Below are 11,811 nucleotides of genomic sequence, written 5' to 3' on the forward strand. Positions count from 1 at the left end.
CTTGCTTGTTGTAGTCTCGCGGAAACAACCTTTTTGGTTGTTTTATACCGTTATAGACGGCAGACTAGCCGTTTTCCCCATTCCAACTTGTTGCCATTGTCACAACTTCTCGTTTTTACTATCGCCTCCCTCCTGCCTTGCTGTGACAACCCAGGATTGCCATTTCCAGCAGTTATACTATTGTCCAACCCTTATCTTTACTGACGCCACCATTTCAACCCTCTATCCATACTGCCATCACCTTGGGCAGCCCTCCCACTCCCTGCTATTAGCTTGTTGTCTGACACTCACATCACTCCCTACTGTTTGCTTGTCGTTCGACACCTGAGAAACAACTGCCTTGCTGTTTTCTACTTGCTAATTGTCTTTTCTATCCCACGACACCTTTTAAACCCTCGCCAACCATCGCCACCATCCTTGCGATACACTATATTTGTGTTTGTTTGTGTCAGTTGTATTTTTTCTTTTATGAGTGTTGGTTGTGACCATCAAAGTCAAGATGATTGAGTTGGTCTAAGGCGTCAGTTTTTCAGGTATTAGTCGAAAGGGCATGGGTTCAAATCCCATTCTTGACATTTATTTTTAACACTGCCATTGCCGGTCCCAAGTCTAGATATAAAAAGTGGAGGGTTACGTTAGGTAGTCGACAACCAGTGTAAAACTTGTCAAATAAATCATGACATGAATCTTTTTGATCATTGTGTAAGTGCTAGGGCGTGCCCTGGAAGCGACCACTGTATAGCCTCAATGTAGTAAAAAGTGTGCAAGGGACGCTATACCGACGCCTGGGCATAGTGTTAAATAAGCAAGGGTTTCCACATTACGGACGAATGCAAGTAAAAAAATTAATCCATGAAACTAATGAAATTAATATTAGGATAAGATCTCGGAACGTAGATACCATCGATGGTAAATTAATGAAATTAATTGATATTATGATTCATAGAAAGATTAATATCTTATGTATTCAAGAAGCTAAATTGGTTGGAGAAAAAACTAAGAAGATTTATAACTTAGGTTTTAAACTTTGATATTCTAGTAAGAGTCGCACTAGAGATGGTGTAGATGTAATTATATATAAGGGTTTGAAATATAATGTTGTAAAAATTAATAAAGTTGGAGATAGAATTATAACACTTAAGATTATTTAATATTATAAGTGCTTATGCTTCTCAAGTAAGTATATGTAGGATCTAAAGAAAAATTCTAGAATGACTTAGAATACTTATTACAAATAATACCTTTTTAAGAAAAAAAATTTATTGGAGGAGATTTAAATGAACATGTTGGTAGAGTGGTAGAAGATTTTAAAAATATTTATGGTGGCTACAGTTTTGGAGTGACTAATGAAGAAGGTAGAGTTATTCTAGATTTTGCTTTAGCGTATGATTTTGTTATTACTAATTTTTTGTTCAAGAAAAAAAATGAATTTCTTATTACTTATAAGAATGTATCTAATAAAATATATTGATTATTTTCTTATGAGAAGAAGGTTGTCGAGATTGTAAGGATTGTAGGGTTATTACAAGTGAAAATTTAAGTACCCAACATCGTTTATTAGTTCTAGATTTTAAGATGAAGAGTTGTAAAATAAAAAATGTAAGTATTCATCATTGTAGAATTAGATGGGGGAACCTAAAAGACAAATAATTTTTTTTTTATGAGTAAAATTCAATATTTCAAAATTTAAGATGTTTATGATGAAGGTAAGATAAAGTAACAAACACTATTAAACAAGTAGCTTTTTTTTTTATGAGTAAAATTCAATATTTCAAAATTTAAGATGTTTATGATGAAGGTAAGATAAAGTAACAAACACTATTAAACAAGTAGCAAAAGATGTATTTGGAGAATTAAAATAAAAAATTTCTTTAAATAAAAATAATTGGTTGTAGAATAATAATGTGCAAGAAAATATATAAGATAAGAAGTTATGCTATATAAATTAGTTTAAATATCAAAACTTAGAAAACTCAGAAAAATATCAAACGATCCACAAAGAGTCAAAAAGAACAATCTGTGATGCTAAAAATTTTTCTTTTAATGATCTTTATAATAGACTAGATACTAAGGAGAGTGAAAAATATATATATAAACTAGCCAAACAAAGATAAAAAAAAGTAAAGATTTAACTCAAGTAAAGTGTATTAAAGATGAAAATCAAAAAGTGCCTTTCGTAGAAAAAGATATTCAACATAGGTGGTTAGTTATTTTGATAAACATTTTAATGAAGTTTCTGAAAATACGACCCACCTTAGTGATCTTAATATCATTAATAATAATAAAATGTTTCATTTTTACCATTGTATTAGCAAAAAAAAGTTGAGAAGGCTTTAAAGAAAACCAAGGGAGGAGAGTCTGTAGGACATGGTGATATCCAAATTGAAGTATGAAATTATTTAGAAAATTTGGGAGTTTCTCTCCTTACTAAACTCTTTAATATTATTTTAAATACTAAAAAGATGCCTGAGGAGTGGAGGAAGAGCATTTTGGTCTACATTTTTAAGAATAAAGGGGATACACAAGAGTGTGCAAATTATAGAGGAATTAAGTTGATTTGTCATACTTTAAAACTATGAGAGAGGCTAATTGAATATAGGTTAAGACGTATTACAAAGATTTCTCATAATCAATTTGGATTTATGCCGGGCAGGTCTACTATAGAACCTATACATTTATTGAGAGGTTTGATGAAGAAGTTTAGAGATAATAAGGAGAATCTACATTTGTCTACATTTGATTTTTATTTTTTTAAAAAAAGCTTACGGTAAGGTTCTAAGAGATATCCTTTGGAGAATACTTGAGAAGAAAGGTGTTGATATGACTTATATTCAAATCATTAAAGATATGTATGCTAGAGATGTTACTTGCGTTCTAACTGAAGGAGGAATGACCAAATATTTTCCTATTTCTGTTGGATTACATTAGAGATCACTTTTAAGCCCATATTTTTTTGCTTTAGTTATGGATGGCCTTACTAGACATTTACAGGAGGATGTACCTTGGCGTATGCTTCTTGCTGATGATATCCTTCTCGTGGATAAGACGAGAGAAAAAGCCTAGGAAAACTTGAATTATGGAGGTCTACATTGGAGTCTAAAGGTCTTCATTTGAGTAGAACTAAAACTGAATACATGAAATGTAATTTTAGTAGTAGCAGCTCAAGTGACAGAAGTGTAACTTTGGATGATCAAATTATTAAAATGTGTGAACGATTTTGATATCTTGGGCTTGTTATTCAAAGCAATGGTGATATAGAGAGGGATGTTAATAGTAGAATTCAAGCTGGTTGGTTGAAGTGGAGGAATGCTTCGGGCCTTTTTTGTGATAGAAAAGCACCGCTTAGGCTAAAAAGAAAATTTTATAAGCGGCGGTGAGACCTGCAATGCTCTATGGCGCTGAATGTTAGCCTTTAAACGAGTGGCATAATACTAAGTTAAGTGTTGCCGAGATGAGAATGATTAGGTGGATGAGTGGCTTTATACTTTGAGACAAAATGTGAAATGAATATATCCGTGATAGGGTTGGCGTAGCTTCTGTGATGGACAAAATTAGAGGAAGTCGTCTTAGATGGGTTTGGTCGTCTGATGATCCAATTAAGAGAGCAGATGTTTTAGATTCAGCTTATGTTAAGAAAGACATAGGTAAACCTAGGAGGACTTGTGCTTATTGTATAAAAATGATCTTAATTTATTAGAAGAAAATATGACACTAAATAGGACGCAATGGAGAAAAAAGATTCATGTTGCCGACCCCACGTAGTGGGATTAAGGCTTTGTTGTTTTTGTTGTTGTGTTGGTTGTGACCACCTATTTATTATTAGTAATATTATGTTCCTTTTATGTTATGGTTTGGGTTAAATCTGATATCATTTGGTATCAGAGCTAGTCTAATTCTAGTCTTTTCATAGTGTTTCTAGCATCCACCCATTTCCAACTCCACCTTCGTGCAAAAATCCTCCATTTTGTCGACTTTTAAATTTGGCCACCCAAAAATTTTTTTTCACCATATATTGTCCTTATACACTCTCTTCCACCTATCCAAGCCCAAATTCAAACTCTACTCATGCCACCGAGGAGACAATAGTTGAACACCGTTCAATAATTTATCGTGGAAGAGATACAACAACTCCATCCAGTGCTACTGGCTCGATGAAATTTTGAGGAAAAGAAACCTTATAGATGGGTCACCCTTAGCCATAATAATGACTTGCTAGATCGAAGGAATGGAGCGACAAGCTGAAAGATTTTTAATCTTTTGTCCAGAGGGGAATGAATGTTGATGGATTGCTCATGGGGCAAGGTGAAAGCGAGATCTCTTTGCCCATGCATACAATGACCTTCCATGCATGGATTCAAAGCATTTAATTGTCAGGATGTTTTTTTTTTCTTAATTGTGAAGGGGAAAATCTAGACTCTGCCAGTCATGTCAATCATTGTGATTGGACAAAGACTAAAGCGAAGGGTGGATTTGTCAGGGATGAAGAACCTCTTACCTCGAAGACTTAATCTGAAATATTTGAGAAGCTAACATTTTGAAGTAAATGTGGATTTGCCATATTTTCACGACCACGTGGATTCAGATGAATTTATCGAGTGATTCTGGATTTTGTAATGTGTCTTTGAGTGTCAATATGTCCCACGGGATGGAATAGTGAAACTAGCCACTAACAAGTTCAAGAAGAGTGCATTTCAGTGGTGAAACTAGCAAGAAGGGAAGGGTAAAATTACTATCAGGTCCAAGATGAAATGGGAGATGCAGTGCCAAATCCTACGAGCTCACTATGGACTGAATGTTTAGACTCCGATTTCAAAAGTGGAGTGGAGAGGCCAGATCACTGGGCAACCATCACATCTTACAGGTAGGGTTCCTCTAGAATCTTACAGTTAGAGTACATTCAGGGTAACATCCAAGATGTCCTCTCATGAGGTGAAGCCAATTCAGAGTTGAGAGCATGTAGGGAGAACTAGTATTCGTAAATTTGTGCTAAACAAAAAGCGTTTAATGTTTGAATCAGATTGCACAACCAGTAGAATAGTCACTTTTATGGATCAGGAAGCAGTTGAAGAAATGAACAATAACACAGTTGACACGGAAGAGAGCAAGGACACAAAAGAGGAGTACTAGCTGCAAGCCAGTGAGGAAGAGTTGCCATCAATTCCTATTGAACCTAGGAGGGAGATTTTAACTGAGTTGACAATAATTATTCTAGTAGATAGTGAGTACGATGTAATGGAGAAAGCTTTTTAGGAATTTATGGAGATAAGGTGACGAGAGAGAAAGGAGTAAGAGGGGCTAATGGAGAGAGAACCAGGAGTAAATTTCACTGATTTCTGAGCCCATGTTAATGGTAAAAATATAAAGTCCGATGGCTGTAGGTGCGGAGAAAGTCCCCGATGAGGACATAATATCACTTCCTGTTAATGAACGGACAAAAAAGGGGCAGGTGGGGAGAGATAATATTTGAAATTCTAGGATCTATATTCACTCTTTATGAGAGGAGAGAGAGTGTGCATCTGGGAGGAGGAGAAATTGTATAAATTTTTCTAAATAAAAACAAAATTGTAGGACAATTTTTTTCAAGTGGATGAGCAACCTGAAACAAAAGATAGAGCAAAACAGGAGAAAGGTTGTTCTGCCTACTAAACTGACTTAGGATATGCAGTGTAATGGCAAAATTAAGTAGCAAGTAGGGATAAAAAATAAATGAAAAGATACCAAATACCAACTCCCCGACCAGTAAATGTTGAATCCTCATGGTAAGGAAACTGGGTAAGCCAATAAAGTGTCACATGAATTCCTCTTTCAATTCATAATAATTTCAATTGTCAAATCAATAACGAAATTCCTTACATAAGGTCCTATATATAAACAAAAGATTAATTAAACATAAACTTATCTTTTTGCTTATGTTATTTAAACTATTTTAAAAAATAAATGAATCTGTAAAATTTAGTTGTAATTGGTAAGATGCCAAGAAATACATTAAAATTGGTTTGATGTAGCCAATTCTTACCTGATTTGACTCTTTGGGTTTGGCCTCTTATAAATTGAGCCTTTGTGAATCGACTTTGGCCGGACTACATCGATTTTTCTAAATATCTATGTTTATACTTTCATCACATTTTTATTGAATGAATCTTATGATTGGTTTGCTTATGTTTCAGTTTTATCAGTAAATTGTTTATCTAAAGCTCCAAATAATTTATTTATCAATTTTGGAACTTTTGAACAGGTCATGTGAGCTTTTACTTCCCTGGGTGTGGAGCAATATTTACCGGTGACACCCTTTTTAGCTTGTCATGTGGAAAACTTTTTGAAGGAAGCCCTGGTCAGGTGTTTTTTCTTTGAGCTTCCATTATTTTCATGAAAATGCATTCCAGTCAAGCAACCATGAGCATGTTCTACAATTATTTGTTCAATTTTTATATAGACTTTAAGTTATCATTAGTTTTACAACTTCACTACCATTGTAATTGCTTTCATGAAAGAAAAATTTATTGCTGATTTACCTGTTTTTCATCTTGATGTGTGAGCATAACGATTCATTAATCATCAATTTTTTTGTAAGCTAATATGGTAGTAGATTTTCCTGCTTGTCATTGGCGGTATTTTTTCCTCTGATTTCTGAATTATTTTACACTGCTAGAAGTTATAGAGGGTTTTGCAAATTGTAGTTGACATTGCATGTAATTAGAATAGAAGAATTCTAACCTGAACTTTATTAGTTGGGATAAACTAATAGTTGAAATTGATTATGGTTATGATTATGATTTTGATCATGATCATATCTTAATTGTTTTTAATCTTTATGCGCCTACTATGAACTGATTATAAAGGTCCTCCCTCATCAAATATTCCATTAAAAGAACTGATGTTTTATTTGCACTAAATACATGCAAAATGAAAATTGTTTCATGATTTTTCTTTGTGATTTTTTAAAAAAAGCTCTAAATTAAAGTTTCTCACATCCCTAATGACCTTGAATTATAGTTTTACCATTTTACTTTCAAATAATCATGTTCATTGGAAGTAATTATTATTTTCTGTTCTGTATTTAAATTAAAATGGCATCATTCTCAGTAGTTGCAGGACCACATATGCTTTAGGCCTGACTTGTTAAACCACGTGATCGAGTTTAAATTTAAACATGGAAGTTAGTTCTCATAGGAAGTTTCATTAGTCTTTGCTTATGAGGTTTAATATAAAACTATTGAATGGCTGATTTTCTCATTTTAACGCATTTTCGTTGAATGTGGAGTCCACATGATTGTTTTCTCAGCATAGAATTTCAAGAAGGATTTTTTACCCTTTATTGCAGATGCTTTCTTCGCTTCAAAAAATTATGTCTTTGCCAGATGACACAAATGTATATTGTGGCCACGAATATACTCTGGTATATAATTTTATTGAAGTGCAAAAGCTTATAGCTTTATATTTGGATGGACTTATCTTGCTGTAAACTCACAGAATCATCAACATCCTCAATTATGAACAGAGTAATTCAAAATTTGCCTTATCCATAGAATCCAAGAATGAGCATCTACTAAAATATGCTGCAGAAATCTCTCAGCTTCGCAGCAAGAATCTTCCAACGGTAATTACCTGATCTCCGCTGGCAATTCCAGAAACAATTCTTGTGTATTTACATATCTCACGCCTGAACTTCCATATTTACATATATAGCACATTGGTTGCTTTAAACCATGGATGAAAAGTCGTATTTGACTTTGAAAAAGCGATGATAGTGCTATTTTTTTTTTGTGATTTTAAATAATTGAATGTTTTTTGTTTAAATATTAAAGTTTAGGTATGAGTTATGTAATAACATAAAAATTCTGTGATATGTATTTTAATGCCCCTAAATAGAAACAGAGAAAAAAAAAAGTCAAAATATTCTTATATGTTTTATATTAGGATGTGGTTAATTTTATTATAAGCATCTCATTGTTCATTTTTCAATGAAAATTAAAAGATAATTTAACTATACTTTCAAATATTAATTTACTAGTGTGGTACTTATTAATGTTTAATAGTTTTGGCGTGTTGACTATCAGTTTTATTTATTTATTATGTGTAATTATATTGTTGTTGGTAGTGTTAGGTGTATGACCTGAATTCTATTAGGATTGGGTCAAAAACACCTGCGGTGCAGCCTAAATTATGGGAAAGGTCTTGTAAATAAAAACATAAATGCACTGCTTTTAACTGTAATAACCAGTTATTTTCATTGCAGGAATGTTTTTTTAATTATTTTCTGCTAATTCGTAGTAAGTTAGGCATTAAACTTTGTCTTAGATTCCGACGACACTAAAGAGGGAGAAACAATGCAATCCATTTTTGCGGACATACAGTGAAGAAATCCGGCACAGCTTGAGCATACCAGCCACCGCCAGTGATGCCGAGGCCTTGGGAATCATTCGCCGAGCGAAGGACAATTTCTAAGGTGTTTTTCTTCGGACTTGATAAAGTATATTGTTATAGGTTCTCGTGCATAAATTTTCTAATTTATTTGTATGGACTTGTTGTGCTCGTCGTTCTTATAAATCAGCTCTTCCATGCAGCTGGGGTGAACTTCAATCTCGTTCTTTTTAACATGGTAGATTGGTAATTTTCTTCTCCATTTTACTAGAAAAATTATAGATAATTATTCTACCTTGTGCTTATGGTGAAGTTACCAGTTTGATTGTTGCAGCTCTCTCTCTCTCTCTAATTTTGTTTCTTGTTCTGTTCTCTTTGTCCATGATGGTGAGATTGGTGAGGGTTGGTATTTTGTTGGGCAAATCCAAAGAAGGTTTTCCGTATGATCGTCACAGAATATTTCTAGGTCCCAATACACCCAATGTCATATAGCTCCCAAGAAGCACAAGCCAGAAAAGAAAATATGTGCCCCTGTCACACCTTCATAACTCCAAATGCCTGGAATTAAAAATGAAAAATATCCGACTAACGCGTAAATCACATTATTTTATCAAATCATTCATTGAAAAAATATGCATAGATATTTTTTTTATGTACCATTACCATTTCTAAGATCAATACACAACTTTTCTTCGAGTCAACAAAAAAAGATCATTAATAAATCCATTTACAACAATGAAATAAATAAAGAACAAGTAGGAATTGAAGAAAGAAATCAAAATACAATGGATTTTCTTTTGACTATAAACAAATTGTATAAACAAATTGTTTTCAAATAACAAATTGTTTTCAAATATTGATAATAATAAGACTAGCAATAAAAATTTCAATATTTATTGGAATTTAGAATTAGATTTGGTATAAATTAGATTTCGCAATTTTATTTGTTGTAATTTAGAATTACCTCAGAGCTCCTTGTAGATGGACAATATTGATTAGACAATAATGATCTTGTTTCACTAATTTTTCCTTTTATTCACGTATTTCTTCACTTGTTTTTTGCATGCTTAATCTCATCAATCTCTATGTTTATGAAATATGTTTTGTGCCTCTTCATTGTAACACTCATTATCACTTTTTAATGATCAAATTTATTGTTTTTTGAATAATTCTTCTTTTCATATTAAAATAAACCCGAAACCCGAAGAAATAATTTTTAATTCAAAGCTTTTAAAATAGTCATATTATATAATATATATGCATCTTTTATATAACAAAAATAGCTACTAGATTTAAATTTTATTATATTAATCAAAGTGAAATTAAATGATGCATTTATTAATATTTTCTATTCCAATTATTATAATGTTTAAACTAATATTAAATACAATGTTAAATATTATAATTTTCTATTAAAAGGCTTCTCTTAATAATTTTTTAATTTTAAATAAAATTATTTTAAATTGATTGTCTAATATTATACTTTTAGTTAATAACTGAATTTAGTTATATAAATTATAGCAAAGTTTGATCGTGGCACATTTAAATGCATCCCCTGAAAGTTTAAAAAAAAAAAAAATTGCTCAGTTTTTTAAAAAGCAATATTTTTAGGGTTATGCATGTAATTCCTAAATTATGTTGAGCATATGATTTATATTTTATAATATATTTCTTTCAAGCTATATATATTGCATAATTATTATATCATTTTTACTCACATTTATATAATTTTAAAATCTATTACACCTTTTAATTCAATTATCGATTGAGCCTCAATTCAACCTTCGAATATTGACATTCTTCTCAATCTAGTTAGATGTCCAATTTGATTTTTAGAATTTCAGTTTTTTAGTTCAAATTCTACATATGATTGAGTTGCAAACGGTTCATCTTATGCGATTCTAAATTATACATGTTATGTTTGATTAGTTTTACTTGATTTGTTTGAATTTTGCAAAATTTAAATCTATATCAAATCAAATAATTAGGTTCAGGCAAAATCAAAGCTAATAAAGGTTTGAGTGAATTATGTAATTTCATATAATCTATAAATAGCGTTAAACTACAACATTATCTTTTGAAATGATTAAATTCTTATCTAATTTGAGTGAAAATATAGTAAAAGAAAATCTCTGATATTCATATATATTTATTTATGAATACAGGGAAATTGTCAACATGAATCACAAGGAGATCAAGTAGCTCGAGGTATACTACCATCGATCGAAATTTCATGACAAGCGATCATGAAACATGTCAGACCAAACTGGCTGATCGACTATAAGACCATTTAGGGTTGCTGACTTAGGCTAGATGTGCATTTCACTTAAAATAAAAAATATCAAACATCGTGGACTGGCGCCAAGCGCCAAGATCCCACCTATAAGCGTTGGACAACCTAGGAGGTAGGCGTCTAAGAATCGAACTAGTCGCGCTTAAGCGCCAATTCACTTTAACCAATTCGCGAACGTTTAAAGGTGAAAAATAAACCCAAAAATGCCATTTAACACCCTCGACATCATCTTCTTCATTTGAGTTCACGATTTAGGAGTTGGGGCTTCTTCTATAGTGGAGAATTCTTGGTGGATTCAAGACAAATTTGCTAGATTTGATCATCTTGCTTTATTTCTATGTAAAAATTTTTTATTTTCACCATGTATTTTGAGCACATTGTGGATTTGACTGAAAATCACTATTCATGATGAAAATTTGAGAAAAAACTTATTGAAAATACATACAAAAAGATAGTTTAAGCTTCTAGAAGTTATGTTTAGTGATTTAGTCTTGAATTTAGGATATATTGTGAATTTTATGTGATTTTTAGAAATGGCCCCAAGAGTGAAGAGGAGTAAAGGGAGTCCCATTTACATTTGAGCAAGTTTGTTAGCACGAAAGCTCCCGACAGGTATAGTGATGCACTACAGTCAAGAAAACTGATTCCTAAGAGATGTTTTAAATGTCTAGGTAGAGTAATGGAAGATTTGATTGTTCCTCGATAGTGGGAACGATTTTGTTGTTTTTCTACGGTGGCTGTTATTTCTATTGCTCAAGAGTTTTACGCTAATCTCCCTGAATTTGAAAAAAATCGAGTCATAATTCAAGGAAAATTAGTGCCTTTCTCCTCTGAGGTAATAAATGTGTTTTACTAGTTGCCTTCTAGTACGTTGTGTTTTTATTCAAATTATAGTCTAACTAAGGAGGAGTTCAGTGAGATCATATCGTCGTTGACCGGTGGAAGAGGATTGTGGAAGATCACGAATGAAAGAAGTGTCAACTTCCCCACATCAAAGTTAGGTGCCACATCGAAAGTGTGGCACTAGTTTATTTCTGCCTTTCTACAACCAACCAACCACCTTAGCAACATTACTCGAGATAGAGCTACCTTGAACTATTGCATTCAGTAGCTCAAGCGGATTGACATTGGATCTCTAATTTATTAGACTATTATCA

The 11,811-nt window shown here is 32.4% G+C and overlaps 1 protein-coding gene across 7 annotated transcripts in view; it reads left to right on the top strand.

The window, feature by feature from the left end:
- Positions 1 to 8,824, top strand: part of LOC110037590 (probable hydroxyacylglutathione hydrolase 2, chloroplastic) — a 68,144-nt gene extending 59,320 nt beyond the window's left edge. For 4 of the 7 annotated variants that reach the window (XM_020742271.1, XM_020742275.1, XM_020742277.1 and 1 more), the window contains exons 5-8: positions 6,236 to 6,336; positions 7,322 to 7,396; positions 7,499 to 7,597; positions 8,299 to 8,447. In XM_020742271.1, coding sequence (XP_020597930.1) covers positions 6,236 to 6,336; positions 7,322 to 7,396; positions 7,499 to 7,597; positions 8,299 to 8,445 — 422 coding nt within the window. In that variant the 3' untranslated portion in view covers positions 8,446 to 8,447. Of the gene's footprint in view, positions 1 to 6,235; positions 6,337 to 7,321; positions 7,397 to 7,498; positions 7,598 to 8,279; positions 8,448 to 8,551 lie in introns of those variants that run through there. The other 3 variants (XM_020742273.1, XM_020742272.1, XM_020742274.1) reach the window with 3 other exon arrangements.
- Positions 8,825 to 11,811: the final 2,987 nt, after the last annotated feature.

The sequence above is a fragment of the Phalaenopsis equestris genome, unplaced genomic scaffold (genome assembly GCF_001263595.1).
Source record: "Phalaenopsis equestris unplaced genomic scaffold, ASM126359v1 Scaffold221793, whole genome shotgun sequence".
Taxonomy (NCBI): Eukaryota; Viridiplantae; Streptophyta; class Magnoliopsida; order Asparagales; family Orchidaceae; genus Phalaenopsis; species Phalaenopsis equestris.